The 19,558-nt window shown below is 43.7% G+C and overlaps 1 protein-coding gene across 4 annotated transcripts in view; it reads right to left on the reverse strand.

The window, feature by feature from the left end:
- Positions 1 to 18,883, reverse strand: part of ZNF827 (zinc finger protein 827) — a 113,502-nt gene extending 94,619 nt beyond the window's left edge. For all 4 annotated transcript variants that reach the window (XR_009818506.1, XR_009818505.1, XM_061993766.1 and 1 more), the window contains exon 1: positions 18,638 to 18,883. Coding sequence is in view for 2 of the 4 variants with exons in the window: in XM_061993766.1 (XP_061849750.1) it covers positions 18,638 to 18,680 (43 nt within the window). In the remaining 2 variants the exon portion in view is untranslated. The remainder of the gene's footprint in view (positions 1 to 18,637) is intronic.
- Positions 18,884 to 19,558: the final 675 nt, after the last annotated feature.

The following is a 19,558-nucleotide window of genomic DNA, read 5'->3' on the forward strand; positions in this document are numbered from 1 at the left end:
CATCCCAAACTTCAACAATGTATTACTTCTCTCAGGGAAGTGCTGACCCAGGCAATCAGGACAGCCACAGTATTCAATATCACACAGGCTGCTTCAGAAGCCTTATCTGGGATATCTACAACTGGGTTGACCACCATAGATTCTTCTGATACTAATTAAAAATCCTCTTCTCTAGAATTGGTTGGTAGTGTCTTCCTGGGAGAAGAAAAGTTCTAAGGACCCAGAAATAATATCTTAACAGTGAGGGCCAGTAATCTGCAACCCTGAAAAGGTGGGCAGAGCAGTATGTCTCACAGTGTATATGTATAACAATGTCACTTATATGTAAATGTATATACTAATAGATGTATAATAATATATATATAACATCTGTCTCACTACAACTTAGAATTATTGTGTTCTAGGTGGATTGCTGAAGTACTTGAGGTGTGTGCATCAAACAGAACATACATGGCCTTAGATTAGAGGAATATTTTTTAAGCCTATTTCGCAAGCAGTACACCACTATAGAGCATCCTACACACAAAGCTTTCATCAGCTGACTTGACCAATATCTAGAATTCCTGGAGCAAAGGTACACAAGAAAGTTGATTTTTATGACTGAGGTTTTCAGATAAAATAAATATTTCTGAAGTCAGCTTATGCTGCAAAGGCTCACTAGTAGCCCCAAGACAGATTCATAAAGTGTCAGTGTAACAACAGAAAATCATGTTCCTTACAAGACTTATTTTATGGTACTGGTGTTCTTGCAACACTTTTACAGAGACTGAGTAAAATACCACAGCCAGTCTTGTTGAAAGTTTCTTCCAAAGGCCCTCATGAACATCCTGTAGTAATCTCTACTTGAGTTTGGTCACACCTTTCATAAAGCACAACACAGTGATCAGATTGACTTATACACTAAAGGAATATGGCCAACTGAAAATCTGAAATCTGCACTAACATATGAAAGGAATACACGTCTTCTACCAGATGAAAACACAGAGTATGATAAATCATTTGCTATGAAACTGAACATGTTTTTAGGCAGTAACTTCTGAGACAGATTCAAGTTTCTTACCAGAAATCTCAAGCTACCCTAGGTCTTTTAAAACCAGCTATGATATCACATTAAGGCTCTGATGGGGTATTATAAGTCTGAGAACAAACTCAATATGCAGGAGATCAACTGTTATTCCCACAGCCGTTTCAAATGGGAATCAGCTTTAAAAATTTCTGATGGTTCAAATAGTCCGTGTGCAAGTCTACCCAGAGTCTCCTTGCACCTGGAGTGACAGTGTATCACTTACATCAGTGCACATTTATCACTGTAGTCTTCACTTACATGTTAAGTTCAGTACAGTGATTAGAAATCCTACCTCCTCTTAGTTATAAGAAAGTTTTAAAACTCCTTAAAAATATTCCTAGTTACTCAAAATTCACTTCACTTGTTCATTTGTTTTGCTCTAGATAGATGTCTATGGCAATAGAATCATAGGGGTTGGAAGGGACCTTTAGAGATCATCTAGTCCAACTGCTTTGCTGAAGCAGATCCACCTAGATCAGGTCACATAGCAAGGTGTCCAGGCGGGTCTTGAAGACCTCCAAGGAAGGAGACTCCACAACCCCTCTGGGCAGCCTGTGCCAGGGCTCCCTCACCCTCACAGTGAAATAGTTTTTTCTTACGTTTAAATGGAACTTTTTGTGTTCCAACTTCTTTCCATTACCCATTGTCCTGTTGCTAGATACCATAGAAAAAAGAGATGCCCCAACCTCCTGTTATCCACTATTTAGATACATGTAAATATTAATGAGATCCCCCCTCAGTCTCCTCTTCTCTAGACTATGCAGCCCCAGTTCCCATAGCTGCGCTGGACTCTCTCCAGATGTTCTCCGTCCCTCTTGAGCTGGGGAGCCCAGAACTGGACACAGTACTCCAGATGAGGCCTCATCAGGGCAGAGTAGAAGGGGAGGAGAACCTCCCTTGACCTACTGGCCATATTCTTCTTGATGTATCCCAGGATGCCATTGGCCATCTTGGCCACGAGGGCATAGTGCTGCATAGGCCACTGCAGTGAGAAAGTATTAGATAGCAAAGCATACACAATCAAGACCTATCATCTCAATCTACTTCATGAAGGAGGGAAATATTTTGTAATTTCCCATCACGGGCCTTCAATGGAAATGAAACCCAAATGATTCTCGTAAACAATTTGGAAACTTGCTACAACTAGAAGATCTCTAAATGAGGGAACTTCGTTTCCACTCGAGATCAAATTATTGCGGGAGACAACTACTTGAATGCCAAAATGGTCAATATAGAAATCCATAATATTTTAAAGCCATCCTTGAATGACAATTGACTCCATGAATAAAAAAGGTCCTGTGTAGCTTGTGGAACATGGAACTAGAGTCTCTACTAGGAAATTCTAAGCAGAAATACAAAACTGCCTTATCTTAAACACTGTCTACGTGTAAATCAGAGGCTCAGTTACTCATTTCCAAATGGCTATGTGCTTTGCAGTAGTCCAATTCTAGGTCAGTCTTGTATTGTACAGTTGAGGCAGAAGATATCAAAAACCATGGTCTGTCTAGATAATCACTATGAGCTCAAGCAATGTAGTAACTCATCACTCTCAATCATTATACAGTTCAGTTTAGGAAAACAAGATCCATTCACTTGGACAACTCTGCTAGAGAAAATGGAAAGATCATACTATGTTATTAGGATATATAAAAGAAAAAAAGCAGAATAACAACCTCAGTTCTTTATACTTTTCATCCCTTAAAAGGAAATGGATTTCAAGAAAAGAGGTAAACCATCATGAAATTAGACAAGAACTTGAACTATGACCTGCAACAAAAGACTCACAAATAAATGAATTTTACCCATTTTCAGGGAGGTAAGCCTCAGCTCAAGTAAGACCAGGAGAATTTCTTTCTGCATACCAAATCATGCTTTTTGGTGCTGTGATGTGTTTACAAGACAAAGACACAATGTAAAGAATCTATCTGCTGGCTGTATGACACAAGGCATTCTGAAGTCATCATATTCTTTTCGGCTGTCACTGGTACCCACAGGGCTTTAGAAAATACTGGGAGAAGCACCCTTGATGCACAATGAGCACTTCCCAAGGAAAGAAACATTTATAGCAAAACTGAAGTAAGGCATTAAGCATTAATAGCAGAGTTTCTTATATCACATTTGTATGATCTAGGTGCCAAAAAAAGTAGGAAAGTTTTGCTTTCCAATCTTCATTTAACTTGGTAACAAATAAAATTTTTGGTCCACTCTATTTTCCACACCTGTGTTCTCTGGTTTTGAGCTATATCTATAACTGCTTGCTCTTAATCAGTGTCTTCATTAGCCAACAATTCATGTTAATTAGGGCCTGCACCTGACCTGACACCAACCCAGAACTGGCTGCAGTAATAGCTGTCTCAACTCTTTACTATGACAAAATGCATCTTCATCGGCTGAAATGAGACCTGTTTTGGGCCCCTCACTAAAACCAGACAGTGACATGCTGGAGCACGTCCAAAAACAGGAAACGAAACTGGTGGAGGGTCTAGAGAATAAGTCCTGTGAAAAGCAGCTGAGGCAATTGGCAGTGCTTAGCCAGGAGGAGGCTAAGCAGAGACCTTATCACTCTCCACAACTACCTGAAAGGAGGCTGTGGGGAGGTAAGTGCTGGTCTCCCAAGTAACATCTCCCAAGTAACAAGCAAAAGGGCAAGAGGAAATGGCCTCTTGGATATTAGGAAAAAAACCTTCACTAAAAGAGTTATCAAGAGGCTGCCCAAGAAGTGATAGAGTCACCATCCTGGAGTTATTTTTAAAATGTGTAGATGTGGCACTTAGGGACATGGTTTAGTGGTGCATGTAGCAATGCTGGGTTAACGGTTGGAGTCGCTGATCTTTTAGGTCCTTTCCAACCTAAACGATTCTATGATTCTATGAAATGTAGTGCATGCCTAAGCACAGTCACAACCCCAAGAGGAGAAAGTATCCTCACACGTTCCTCACAATTTACAGCAGCAAAGAATAAAGTGATGTGTTTATGCTATAGATTACTGTAACACTGATTTACCCTCAATACATGCAACTCATTTGAGTGTGGCTAGTCACTCAAAACCGGCAGAGTCACCACAGCAACATCATTTTAGTCACCCTTACAGTTGGAAAAGCAGTGGATAAGAAGTTGCAAGTGTCAATTCAGCTGGCAAAAGTGGCTGACTAAAGCGAGAAAACTATTCAAACATGCCACTTTGTCACATACAAACAATTTGCAATGAAAACAAATAACTCCCTGTAACAACTGCAGTTTAGCATTACGGTCTGGAATGGCGCTAAGTTTACAAAAAGTTCTCCCACTACCTGAAACACTAAAAAAGATCACAAAGCTCGAAGAAATAAAGCCATCAATCACCTATGCTTGGAGCTGTGCTATGCAGGGCAATCCCAAACTTTCCAAAAGGGTAATGGAGGCACCAAAATCATGCTGGTTGATTACCTGCTCCTCATCCCTTTATTTCAAGGAGTTGCCCTCACGTGCCGTACGTACCATATCGGATCGTGCCCTTAAGCAATCCAGAGTAAATTTACCATAGCTACCATGATGTATCAGAAAAAAATTGTCTGCTAAGGTTGATAAATTGGTCAATTACCTGCTTCCTTGACTTTTATTATTGTATAAATGTTTTTATCCTTACACTACCAGTACCTGTAAGATGACCCGTACATTGCCAAAAACAACTATTTAAATTACTAGCAAATCCTTAGTCATTATAAATAAGGTTAAAACAGGCTTAATTTAAAAAGGTTTGTGAACACTGAAGTGATAGCTCCAGAAAATAAAGCTCCCTTGCTGTCATTATTTGAGGCTGCTGTCTCACATTTACTCTTGCTCTGTGCACAACCCTCAGAGCTCCCTCAGCCCACCTGAACACCACAGCATGAGCACCTGCAGGCATGAAGTTCCCAGTCTCCCCTCAGCTCCTCCTATTAAGTCCAAAATACCTTCTTGTCCAAGCCCCTATAAACCAGGAAGAAATCAACATCCAGAGGAAGGAAAATACTACTCAAGCACCAGAGTTACTTTCTCTTCAAGGCAGAGATGGCTTCAGTGTCCTTGGTAGGAATTTAAAGAACAGCTCAATTCTCCCAGGTGCCACGAGAGTATGGGAAAATTGTCCTTGCCAGTAAGTGGTTTTAGACTCAAAATGGGATATCACATCTATGATGATCTACAGTAGGTGTGCATGATCTAAGGTAAGATCTCCCTTTCCGTACTTTCTCTCTCACTGCTAATAGCAAGAGATTTCCAGAAAACAGAACAGAAAATATCTGGCTAATGATACAGAAGCTGAAAACCAAAGGACAATCATATATCATCCTTTTTCCTCTATACACAGAAGTTATTAAAACGACTGTGCAACAGATCTGTTTTCCTGTATCTCTTCAAAGGTACAACCAAGTTTTGGAATTGACAAGTGGAGAACTCCCACCAGGATTTGTACAGGGACAGACTAATGCAATCCCAGCACTGCTTCAATACTTGAGGAAAGCTCTTCAGAAGGTTTCAGCAGCACTGTAAAAACATACAACCAACATGCAGAACCTACCTAGTCATTTCAAGGTACATTCCTTCCATCTTTTTCCTGCTTACCTCTGCTCCTTCAAGGGACAACTGCTATGCAGATGCATAAAGGCTGGACTCGATTACCTTAAAAGGTCTCTTCCAGCTGAAACAATTCTATGGTTCTATTGTTACCTTGGTTTCCCTGAGAAACTGCCAAGCGCATCTTTCCTACAGGATATCTAATTTATAATACAAGCTCTCTTTCAGGCTGAAACTATCTTTTTGTTGGGTCACATGTGCTTAGGACAGTAGGCAGACTCTGTCTTGTGCTCCTACACACTATACAAATAGAACAAAGCAGAAGGAAACACTATTTCCCTGTCTTTCTCATCCACAAGGTAATCCTCAAGTGCAGTTTCTGGTGTCTAATCACTACTGTAAAAAACAAAAGTCTGGGACGAACTCAGGTAAAAGTGTAATCAGAAGTCCAACAGAATACGCTGCATCTGATCTGCTTTCTCCATGACTACTGATTCTAAGTTCCCAAGCCAGGCCAACAATGTCATGGATAATACAAATGGCAACCTTCACTTTTCCTCCTCTCTCCAGTGGATTAAAGGCACGCCGTGTCTTCTCTTGAATTGGTTCCAAACAACTTCTCATTCTATTAACTTCTGAAACTGCCAGTAGTCTTCAGACAGTGACACTGATAAAGTAGTGATATTATCAAAATGAAAAATGGGTATTTCTCTACTTTCCTACCTTTCCAATCTTCTCCATCTGGTCTAGAAAACTTACCATAAATATTGACTGGCAAAGGGTGAAAAAAGAGAAGAATTATCCATGATAAAAGCAGTGATATATCACAAGTGGTTTTGGAGAAAGAGAAAAAGGCAGAATACCAGTCCTCATCAGTGTAGTAGTGGTACACAAGGATTACAGCTGGGAAAGAAAAAAAAAAAAAAAAGCTGTCTGTGAAGCTCTCCCAATAGATGTGAAGAATCTCTGAAGAGAACTTGCTGTCGAGCCACAAGAAAAAAAGAGAAAAACCAGTAAGTCAAAAAAGCTGGAGAGTTCGTGTCTGTACACTGTCCTGCCGAGCCTCCAAACATCCCCACAAACATCATACAACCCTGACAGCTCTGTCATTGCAGTCTAGAACTCTTGGAATCAAAAACCATTCTAAGGAACAGAGTTATAGCTTATAGCACCAATAAAATGGCAAGAGAAAAATTTTTGCTGGCCAAAGGGAGGTTTTCATCTCCTGAGCACAAAGTTAAGCCAGGTAGCTTCTAAGAAAGGAAGAAGAACACAGCCTTTCTCTCCATCTTTCTGCCTCTCCACTACTGCAGGAGCTTGGCTGGCTTCCTTGAACGTAAAGGACATATCAGAGTTTGAAAAAACTTCAAAGAAGTGGTCAAGTTTGCCTTCTTTGATGACAGGACGTACTGTTGTACATTCTAACCTATGCTTACTTTTGACTTTTTGGTTTGGCTCATTATCTCCTTCTCTGAGCATAAGACATCTTAACTTTCCAACAATCTCAGTGGCATTCTGGCAAAAGCAATTCCTTCCACTCAATTTGGAGGCATTGCTACTGCTACACATTCAATAATCTAGACACTCCTGTTCAGTTTACACGTAAGGCCAGGTTCTCTCCTGTCTGACATGTATTTGGCGAAGGAGGAACACAGTATGAGCCTTTACAGTGCTCTGATTCTCCTCTGTTTTCTAACCTAGACTCAGCATGGAGACTGGGTCATCAACAGCACCTGGAAATGGCTGCTAACTGGCAGTAAGTAGATCTGAGCGTGCTCCAGCAGTGGCTTCATCTCTGACCCTTTACATTTCTGATTGACAGACTATTCTAAGTTGTAGTGATATGAAGATGTATGGAACATCAGTATTATTTCCCCACAGAAATATCCCCACACAATGAGAATTCCCATCTGGGAAGGCCAAGGCAGCTTCCATAACATTTGCATCACCCTAGCAGTACAAGTCCCGTTGCTGAAAATAAACACCAAGTCCTACTTTGAATGTTATGTGGAACTCAATGAAGTTACCTTAAATTATTTAAAATATTGAAGCTGGAAAGGTAGTGACAGCAAATACTGTGAATTTTCTTTCTGTTTCCTTAAAACACATAAAGAGGAACCCCTACACTATCCATTCAAAACACTGACTCTTGGAAAAAATACTTTAAAAATATACAGAATTGTCTCTTTGGAACACATTTATGGAGCTTGTTCCAACGATCAACAAAGTAAAAGAAACAACAAAATCAACCAGAAACCCCCTATGTCACTTCAATATGTAGGCTGCAATAAACAAAATATGGGAAGCTTCAGATCAAGGTGCTGCAGTGCCTTTAATTATCCCTATTATGTTTACAACCTCTACCAAGAGATCACAAAGTGAAGGGAGGAGCTCACAAACCATATGCATGGCAATGTTTAAGCACAGAAGATGACATCAGGCCAGCATACCTGCTCTAATCATTGATTAGAGCAATAACCACAATAATCCACTGGGGTTGACTAGTTTCTGTTTATTTTTGCTATACGCATCTTATCCCACTCTACTTCTGGAAAATAACGTGCTCCTAATTTACTATTTTACTCTGCTCCATTACTCACCTGAGGTGCTTTATGCATATTAGCTTTGTGACTGGTTCAGAAACAAAAGGGTTAGGTTTTAGATATTGAAATTTTCCCTTCCTGTAAATGTCACAGGAGTCTAGTTCCCCATAATTTAATTTTTTCCACTCTCACAAAGTCAGATTAAAACATGGCAAATTATATTCTCCGTGCTTCTAATTCCTCCCACAAGGATGATATTATGGCAACGTATTTAAGGGAAGCTTCAAGAAGTGTTTGTTTTGTCGTGCTGTGTTTGCTACCAAAGACAGCTGCTTCCTCTGTCTCTGAGGGGATTGCTTGGGGTTAACAAGCAAAGCCAAATAAGACAGGATTAGGAAACTACTAGTAGTGGTAGGCTAACACACAGAAGCAGACTTTTCCATGTGGAACAGGCACTCCTCACTCCTAGACACACTGTTTAAGGCACTTCCCTCAGCTTTCAACCTTAAGAATTCTTAAGTCAGAGGTCACATAATTAATGTGCAAGCACTGAATAAAAAGTGAACATTCCTCAAACCTCACCTTATTTTAAAAAGATTCAGGATTCTGCGCCAAGCTCTTGGTACAAGAAATTAATGCTATGGCTGCTTAGGGCACAGCCACAGCATAAATGGCAGCAACCCACTTCTACATTCTGCCTAAAATAGCCACCCAAAATTCAGAGGAATAGCAAGAAGCAAAACGGGAAGTTTCACACTCAGCTCCATTCCATTGCTGGCTTTTCTGATGAACAAACAAGTCAGTGTGCCAATGGCACTGCAATTTGATTTTATTTTTTCAAAGTGCATTTCTTGGCTGAAAACTTTCTGGGCTTTCCCAACACTTTTTATGCAGACCAGTAAATGCCTTCAAAGACAACAACTTCGATTCTCATGAGAGTATATCTACACTAAATAACACAGTGGTATGTAGTGATATCTGAGCCAGCTTGAGTACACCCACAAGTATTGTAGCTGAATTAACCTGGGTAGACTGCTGTGATAACTGCCTCCTGTACATGAGGTAGCTTATTTAGAGCTTGCTTTGTTATCTCAATGTGGTATAGCTCTGTGCAGGAAGACAATATAAACAATTATGGTGAAATCTATTTAGACCTTACAGGCAAGGTAAAAGTACCTCAAGGTGGGCAGAAGAGCCCCCTTCAGAGTTATTCGCTGTGCAAAAAACTCCCTTTGGCAATGCAGAATTGACAGAAGGATTATGTCAGCCCTTCCTTTCCATATCAAGGAGCAAGGTGAGAGCCTGGGGGCAGCACAAATTAGAGCAGCTCTAGGCTGTTATGCTTACAGTGGTGTCTGAGAAGGGCTCTTCGTGGGCTCGAAGTGCTAGAAATATAGAGGTAGAAAAGGGGAAGTTCTGATCCAAACACAGATAAATTCCTCAGTCACTAGTTGCCAGGCCTAGATTTGGCACAGAGGTCTATCAGGAGAAAGACTCTGGCTGTGCTTCAGGAAAGCAAGCAAACACAAACAGCTACATCACCAGCTGCTATCTAAATCCACTTGCCTGCCATCCTTTCTGTTCCGCACCTCCTTTTCACTACATGTTCATCTAACCGTGGAAGATCTGCTCTTATTGTTTGGGTTTAAGATGAGTTTAATTACTTCTACTACTACACAAGTAAAAGTTAAGTCTAGAAGTAGTTTGCAAAGAATTTGTGTTCAATAATGAAGTCACACATGAGGATCACTCATTAAGCTAAAGCCAACATTTTTTCTATTTTTTTCTAAAAGTTACTTACCATTTACTTTTAAGGGTTCAACAGAATTCTCATTTTTCCCCAGTACAGCATATTACAAACCTTAACAGGCACCAAGATTCAAGACATGTCCACAACATTCACTTAAAATAGGAAGTTGTAATTTTATAGTAAACTTGTGCCAAATCTTCTCTCTTACAGAAACTTCTCAGAGTATCCTCTTTATTTATGACAATGCAGGGCAGAATTCTTCATACCTGCACAGAAAGCCTAGTAATAGAATAAAAACATGTCCAAGCAGAGCAAACCCCAAAAAAGGGTCAACAGAGCTATAAAACTTTCTTGAAGTACAGAATCCCTAGAGGTAAGACCACGCAGAACTCAAAGGGATAATGACTGTAGCTTGCTTTGAGTTCCTCCAAAAAATGTATTTCTACCCTAGGAGACAGCAAGCATCCCAAATAAATAAATAATAAAACTGTGCAGATGTTTGGAACATAATTTCACTTTCTGAAACTGATGATTAAACTATTCATTACAAGACCTTTACCACTCAGTAACCCTTTCATTCTTAACACAGTTTACTCTGAACAGCAGCTAAATCATCAGTCTTGCATAAAAACCTCTCTCTCTTGGTCTACCATACTACCATACTATCAGCACTATTCAGTCTTACTCTCCAGCTTCTATTCCTACTGCCCAAGGATCAAAAAGAGTGAAAAGACTATTTTTGAAGCCCATTTTTTCTCTCCTTCCTGCATGCTTTGTGCCCTTGTGGCCAAGAAGGCTAATGGCATCCTGGAATGCATCAAGAAGAGTGTGGCCAGCAGGTCAAGGGAGGTTCTTCGCCCCCTCTACTCTGCCCTGGTGAGGCCTCATCTGGAGTACTGTGTCCAGTTCTGGGCTCCTCAGCTCAAGAGGGACAGAGAACTTCTGAGAGTCCAACACAGGACCACCAAGATGATCAGGGGACTGGAATATCTTTCATATGAGGAAAGGCTGCGGGAACTAGGGCTGTTTAGTCTGGAGAAGAGGAGACTGAGGGGAGATCTTCTTAACATTTACAAATATCTAAAGGGTGTGTGTCAGAAGGTTGGGACATCCCTTTTTTCTATAGTAGCTAGCAACAGGATAAGGGATAATGGGATGAAGCTGGAACACAAAAAGTTCCATTTAAAGATAAGAAAAAGCTATTTCACTGTGAGGGTGAGGGAGCAGTGGCACAGGCTGCCCAGAGGGTTTGTGGAGTCTCCTTCCTTGGAGATCTTCAAGACCCGCCTGGACACCTTCCTGTATGACCTGATCTAGGTGAACCTGCTTCTGCAGGGGGGTTGGACTAGATGATCTCTAAAGGTCCCTTCCAATCCCTACCATTCTATGATTCTATGTTTGTCATAATAAAAAAAAAATTCCCCGTAACTCTTCCACGATTCCAAATTAATCAAACTTGGACTCTGTGAATTCTTAACCTGCAAAAGAAAACAGGCCTGTCTTAGGCTTAACTTGGGATTCAATACTCAGTGTAACTACACCACAAGAAGGAAATCTCTTGAAAGGCAGGAGAAACTTTAAGGAACAGAGCTAACTACTAAGCTGACAAGTTCAGATTGTGTATTCAAAATATTTGGAGTCTAGACCAGAGGACACCAGCTAGCAAATGCTATTGAAGGTACATGAGGCAAAGAGAAATTGGTTTTGGGAGCATACCCTAAGTTAGTCTGTAAAAAATTCAAAGTAATAGACAAGCTCTCATGAGAGCTTATGGATACGCACTGCTGAATCCTTCATTCAAGTAGCCACAATGTAGAGTGCATGTGCAGCACCACTGCTGACTGTACCCTGCAGCACACATCCTGTCAACTGAAGTGTGGGTCAAATCTGGGTTGCATTATTTAACTACACATTAAAAAAAAAACAACAACAACCTGGGGGATAGGGATATTATCTGCCTTTTTGAGGTGTGGGGTTTGTTTGTTTTTTCTTTTTTCCCTTCAGCCCATATCATTTATTATTCTTCATACCAAACATTTTAGTTTTATTCTACTTTAAAAAAAGTTTTACTTCAGTGGGCAGAAAGAGATACGAAAAGAATTCCCCCACTTCTTCAAAAATGGATTCCATTACACAACGCTACTTTGCAGTCCAGATTTTTTGCATATTGTTGTAAAACACAGTCTCTATCCATCCTGAAGGTTTTTGCACGCGTAAAAGTAAACGATACAAATCATGGCTCTAAAGATCCCTTCCAACTCTTACCATTCTATGACTCTATGGCAAACTAGGCAACAAAAAATAGTATACTAGAAACCAGGACAGAATATAGGAGAGACACTCTTCAAGAATGACTCTGGAGTAGTTAACAGCTGTAACAGCAAAAGGATTCCAGACATAAGCCATATTAGCTGTCCGTAACCATCTGAACTAACGTCTACGTTATGATTTCTTTGCAATGTGAAAGAAAAAAAGTCCTCTATATGGTGCTTCATGACAAATCATATTCCTTGTGAAGCTTCATGTTAGAAACCCTTTTAACTTCCAAAAAGTCCTCTTTTGTAGGTCATGCTCTCATTATCTTGCTCTGGGATCTGGTCTGATTAAATTATAGGAAATTACTAATACTTCACTTTGAACAGCCAGCTCCTCCTGGCTCTTCTTTTTTATTTTTTCCTTAAACTTAATTCCTCCTACTCCTGCCTTCTTACATATGAAAAAGACAACAACCACTGTTACAAAGATTAAGTCATAGTCTTTCTTCGTTCATTTTAAAATTTAATAGTAAAAATGCATTCTGTGTGCATGTTCTTACATTTCCCATTCCACTGCTCTACCTGCAGGTTTTCCTGTTTAGACAGCTAAAAAGTTTGTGGTTTTGTTCTATAGTCTTTTGCATGCTCAGTCCCTTGAAAATCTAATGTATAAGACCCTAAAGACTTAAGTAGCTTCACAGCCACAATGCTGACACTTTGGTAGCTCAATCTGTAATCCAGTGTAATTTATTCCTATTTTGTATTACCAGACAATACCAAGATGTGGCCTACCATTGAATGGCTTTAGAGATCATTGAATGATCTTCTAAAAGTGACTTAATTTGTATAACACTAAAAAAACCTCCAAAAACTAGCATACAAATCTGAAGTGATACAGAGTTTACACATCAGAATCTCCACAAAGGGAGATGGTATTTCTAAAAAGTCCATGATAACTTCACTATTACAAGAAGGGTAAAATAAAAGCAGTAGTTTAGGTGGTGTAATATGGACACTACTCCATTCACCAACAGGCTGCTGTTCATTTGAAAAGTGCACTGCAGTACCACCAGGACAACAAGGATGATAGCAATGAAATTATTAACCTAATCATATGAAGACTTATTATTTTCCCTACATGAATTCTCCTGTCAACGAGCTATATCATGATCCCTGCAGCAGAATGAGGTTAAAAAATAGTACTCCTTGTATATGCAACGTCTTCTAGTAAGGTAATAAACTATTAAAGGAGAAAAATTCCTGTTCCTAGCAAAACTCTTTTGTCTTGGAGGCAACTCTCAAATGCCGAATGGTAAGAGAGGCTTTTCTGACACTGGGAAATCTTTTGAAAGACCCATTCAACACATCTTCTGTTGCTATCAGCGAGTATCAAATGAAGCAAAGTGTATAACTAAAAAAGAAGGAAGCTCTAAACCACTGTTAATTTACTTGTTTGACAGGATTTCCTATACCATCTGATGATATAACCCAGCAACAAAAAACAACAAAAAGTTTCACAGAGTTTAAGGAGTTTTATTACTGTATAGAAACAGCTGAACTCTTCAACACATTATCTGGAATATCTAACACTATACTTGACCATGAAAATGAGAAAAGTTATGGCCCCTGATTATCACATATCTAGCTTTTGATATTGAAACTAATACTGTATCAATTCTGCACTTCCTTCTTTAACAAAACTAATTCAACAGAAGATACCACTGCAGTTTGTCCTGCATTGAGTACATTCTTCAGAAAGCAGTAACACTTCAAACTTCTCAGTACAGCATCTAATTCTGCCTGACACTTTATAACAAATAAAAGCTTTGAATATATGGTATTGTGGCACTCATTCCCAAATTGTATTGCATACAAGCCTCTGAGACAGAGTCAAACCACCAAGGAGTACTGACTGCTACACTTAAGGCAACATAGCAGTCTAGATATTAAACGTTTACTTGAGTACCACAAAACTTCCCAAAACTTTTAATTTTCAGGGTAAACTCTTCCAAGTCATATTTGTGCAGTTCAGAGGAGATAAAGTTTCAGGAATTACTGGAAAACAAAATAGTGTGAGGTAGAATGGAAAGCAAGGCAATACGAAAACTAGAGTAAAATTGTATCGATACATTGATTTTTAAAGATTCCAATGCTAAATGAATAAATGAGGAAAAAAATAGTTGCACGCGATGAAGCAGCTGAGAAGGGAAAAAACCTAACACACAGACACATGCACCAAGGAATTATCAAAAGTCCTTTAAACATTCCAGCGAAAGTGAACTGAGTTGAGTTGCATCCAAAAGTAATCGTAAAACACACATGCACCAGAAAAAATTTTAATTTCTGGACCTATGTCTTGTCACTGTAAACTGAGTATACATTGCTGCAGTGTTTAGTTTGGGTATTGAATGAGCCCTCGTCTCTCCAGAAACTCCAGAAGTCTTTTCCTCATTCACTTGTATCTTAAATTAAAAAGAATGCATTTTCTCTTGTATATCACAGACTGTTCATAAAGACAACCTGATGCCATCTGTGACTATACAATACCCAAAATCTGACTTCTTTACACATGGAAACTCTGCTTACAGTACATATTAATATCAGTGTCTCAAAGGGACCATCTACCTGAATGAACCCTGGGGATCCTCCAGCTTTAAGCACAAGCCTAGGCCAAATGACCTTCAAAGAACCCTTCCAAACTAAATTATGTTTGCAACTCTACCGTCTGAAACCTCAACCTTAATTCTGCCATTTTTAGTAGATGCCACCAAAAACCAGTATTATTGCATCTAATTTTTTTTTCCCTTCAGTCACTGAAGTATCAGTATCTAGCTACTCCCTTGAAACTTAAATTGTTGCAACAGTCCGATACATCTCTAGAAAACTCTTGTACAGAGAAACTCTTCAACATAACATGTGTTTTGGCACCACAGTCTTCTCTTGTGAAATTACCTCTAAATGTACACAAGGGCTGTACAATGAAGTCATAGAATCATAGAATGGTAGGGGTTGGAAGGGACCTTTAGCGATCATCTAGTCCAACTCCCCTGCAGAAGCTGGTTCACCTAGATCAGGTCACATAGGAACATGTCCAGGCGGGTCTTGAAGACTTCCAAGGAAGGAGATTCCACAACCCGTCTGGGCAGTCTGTGCCACTGCTCCGTCACCCTCACAGTAAAATAGTTTTTTCTTATGTTTAAAAGGAACATTTTGTGTTCCAGCTTCATCCCATTACCCCTTGTCCTGTTGCTAGCTACAATAGAGAAAAGGGATGCCTCAACCTTCTGACACACACCCTTTAGATATTTGTAAATGTTAATAAGATCTCCCCTCAGTCTCATCTTCTCTAGACTAAACAGCCCCAGTTCCCACAGCCTTTCCTCGTATGAAAGAAGAAAGTCAATGGATGGAAGCATAAAAACAGGGTCCTGGTCAGCAGCAACTGTGTATTGTCACTTCAAGGAGCATAACAGCACTCTTCAGATGCATTTCAGGCTATGTAACAATTTATAAGCAACTAATTGAGGCTTGGAGATGCTGAGAACACAGGTTCCTGCTCAAATATTAGAGTTCACAAGACTTGCCTAAGTTACATTTGCTCAGTTACGTGGTAACACTGGGAAATTATTCTGTGTATCAACACTTATCATTTATTTGCCAAACGATCGTAACAGAATCCAAACTATCACAAAGACGTTCAACAAGACACTACATCACTTCAGTGTACTGGAGAGCATTCATGCACCAGCAGCAACCTGTAGCAGAACTCAGGAGAGAATCGTGGCATAACATCTACAACAGAGCAGAGTTAAGGCTGAATACAGTATTAGCCATCTTCTTTCAAGATGTTCATGGTGCACTTTACATTCTTCTGCCAGCATTAATACTTCAAAATGAAATATATACGTTGTTCCTCTAAGAAATGTATTACCAAAACCAGCAGGAATTGTAGAATAAAAATGTGTGTTTACACAGAGTACCCATTAAAGCAACATGTTGCTGAAAAAAATATAAATCTCTTGTTTATAGCATTTGCACACTGAGCACAATAGATTCCAAGGCATATTCTGAATCTGCGGGACTGCAGGGTGGAACATTATTCCTGCAATTCTCCCTGAATTACCTAATATATTATTAGATATTATTATTATTGTCAAATAATAGCTTTTGATTCAGTGCAATCTAGTTGTAAAAGAATTTAAAATAAATAAACCCCATGAAAAACTAGCAACCGTGTGGGACATACACTATGTGTGTGCTTCACACATCAAGGAAAAAAACTCCTATGAAATGAACTACAAGAATAATCCGAAAGAACTGTAAATTAGGCCGTGTGTTTAAAACAAAAAATCCAAACCAAAAACCCAACAACAATACACACACAACTGGGTTTGCACAATGAAGGCAATTGTGCCTTGGCCCAGAAAAGGCCGTGACTTCCCTCGGCGCTGGCGGTCAGGAGGTCGGGGCCGCGGGGAGCTTCAGCCGCAACCCGGAGGCAGGGGCAGCGCGGAGCCCGGCGCCGCAGCCAAGCCCCCGCCGCCGCGCACGGCAGCGGCACGCCCGAGCGAGCTAAAATGGAGCCCAGGTTTGATGTCAGCCCGAGAGGCAGGCGGAGGGCAGCCGCACCGGGGCGGGGGCGAGGGCAAGGTCAGCCGCCGGCCCGGCCGCCCCGCCGCCTCCTCCCACTCCGAGAGCTCCTTCTCGCCTCCTGCAGCCCGTGGGGCTTCTGCCTGACCGAGGCGGCGGCGCCCGCCCCCCTCGCACGGCCACGCAAGGCCCTGCGCGCCCAGGCTTGGCCCCTGCCCCCGCCCGCCGCGCCGGGGCCGGGGCGCTGCAGAGGCGGGCGCCGCGCTCCCGCCGCCCCCCCGCCCCGGCCGCCGCTCTGCGCGGGGAATCAGTGGCAGGGCTGCCGGCTCGGCTCCTCTAGCGGGCGAGCGGCGAAAGGGCTGAGCAGGGGCAAACGGCAAGAGGACGGGAAGGGAAAGAAAAAAAAATCCAAAACCACCAAAAAAATACCCCGAGCAAACCCCATCACAAGTCAAGCCTTTGCCTCGGCTCCGGCTGAAAAGGCGAAACGTTTGCAGGGCTGCAAGTGCCGCCCCTCCTCGCATCGCTTCCACCTCCCCGCCCCCGGCCCGTGTGCCGGTGCTGGGAGGGCAATGGGAGCGCTGCCCCGGCCCCTTTGCCTGCATAGCGGCTGGGGGGGAGGAGGGGGGGGGCAGTGTGTGTAACGCACCGCGCTTTGCTGGCAGCGGCGCCCCCCGGGCAGGGGCCGGGGCGGCCCCAGTGAACTCCCAGTGACCGAGCCCGGCTCCGGCACACCGGCGGCTCAGCTCTCCCCCTGTCCCGAGCCCGGCGCGGATGGGCTGCAGACACGCACCGAGCAGATGTGCCGGAGACAGACAAATGACCCTTCCATCCACCCTCCGCTCGCCTTAAACCAACCCTGGGGCCAAGCAGGGGCAGGGTATTTTTAGGTCCCTTCCCCTCCGCCTCCCCCTCAATAGCTGCCGAGCGCTTAATACAAGGAGGGGAGGGGGGCGGGGGCAGCGAGCAGGAGAAAAGTTAACTGTTTTGCAAAGAGGGGAAAAAATAAGCAGGGAGGGGGTAGGGACCGAGCAGGAGCAGGGCAGGGTGAGCTGTGTCAGGAGATATGCGTGTGCGTGTGTGTGAGCGCGCATGGGGTGCCCGCAGGCGGCGGATCGGGATGCACTTTAGCCCTGTGCTCTGCTGCTCTCGTCTGGGGCAGCGCCGCCGAAGCCCGAGTCTCGCCTGACCCTTCATTTCACTGCGGCCAGGAGGAGCCCGGAGCCCGCCGCCGCCTCTTCCCTGCTCTGCAGGGACCTCGCCTGCCACGGTCTGCCTCCCCGCCGCCCCCTCCCCCGCCACCGCCGTCACCGGTGGCCCCGGCCCCCTACGGGGTTGCCGTGGGGTCGGTGTGGGGTGCCACCGCTGCCGCCACCGGCCCCCTCAGCCGCCGCTGCCCGCCTCTCCCCCGCTCCCGGGCCGCCCAGCCCCGCCGCAACCTTTAGCCGGGGACGGACCTCTCGGCTGGTTCCGCACAAGACGCCAGCAGCCGCTTCCCCTCTCGCCGCCCTCCCCTCCGGTGCTAGCCCCCCTCCCCACCCCAATAAAAGATACACCCCCCCCCCCCCGGCCCCAAAGAGAAACCCACACCGCCCCCCCCCCCCCCAAACACAAATGCACAATCACGGGCGAGGGGAGGGAGAGGGAGGAAAGGGCGAGAGACGCGAAGAAAGAAGGGGGGAAAGGAGAGAGAGAGGAAAAATTAAAAGGGCACAAGGCTGTTCATCACCAACATGGCTGCCTTAGCTCAGACCTAAAAGAGGAATAACCCAGGCTGTGTCTTTGTCAGTTTCACCTCTGTAACCCTAAACTAATGCACGAAACGACGGAGGCGGCTGCAGAGGGGAAGGAGACAGGGAGAGGAGAAAGGAGAAAATGGCAAAAAAGAGGAGGCACTTACGTGAAGAGAGGCGCTTGGGCTGCTCCTGCTTCCTCCTGGGCATTTTCCCCCTTTTTTCACATTCTCCTCCTTGGTTTAACGGGAGATCAAATAAGACCAGGAGTGGGGGGGGCACAGACAGGCACAAAGCCGGGGCCCCCGGGAAAGCCGCTAACCGGGGCGGGTTTTCCCTCTTCGCCGGGGGAAAGGGGGCTGAAGCCGGTTTTCCCGGAGCCACCGCGAAGGGCTCCCTCTCCCCTTCTCTCTTTCTTTTTCCTCTCCCCCCCCACCCCCCCACCCCCCCCCCTCCCTGCAACCCGGTCGTGCACCTGGCTTGTCCCCGGTCGCAGTATCCCTCAGCGACCGAGGATGTGTTCCCGGCGGGTGAAACGGGCGCCGGGCGCCGTGCCGGGGCGAGGGCTGGCGCGTCGGTGCTGAGGGCTGCGCCTCGCGCTCCTCCCGGCCCCTAACTAACACTAACGCCGGGATCAAAGGGCAGCGGCGGCGGCGGCGCTCACGGCTCGCCCGCGGGCGGCAGGCGGCGAGAGGCAGCGACACACACACACGCACACACACCCCGGCGGGCAGGCGGGCACACACACACGCACACGCGCGACCGGGCAGAGCAAAGGGGAAGGTGCCCCCGCTGCGCGCCGGCGGGGGCAGGCGGAGGATGCGCTGCCCCCGTCCTGCACCCGCTTCTCCTTCGCTCCTTAAAAAAAAATAAATTAAAAAAAAGAGAGAGGGGCGGGGGTGGGGGGGTAAATTTGTGGCTCTCGACCATTCGCACTCTGATTCTCTCATTTCTGGGGGGAGGGAAAATAATAACAATAATATTTAAAAAACAAAAATTAAGACTTCTTGTCTTCCTGTGTTTGAAAAGAAAAATTGGTCTAACGCAAAGCCAAGCCCACAGAAATTTTTGGATGTGCTTAGCTGTTC

This window comes from Colius striatus, chromosome 3 (assembly GCF_028858725.1).
Source record: "Colius striatus isolate bColStr4 chromosome 3, bColStr4.1.hap1, whole genome shotgun sequence".
Taxonomy (NCBI): Eukaryota; Metazoa; Chordata; class Aves; order Coliiformes; family Coliidae; genus Colius; species Colius striatus.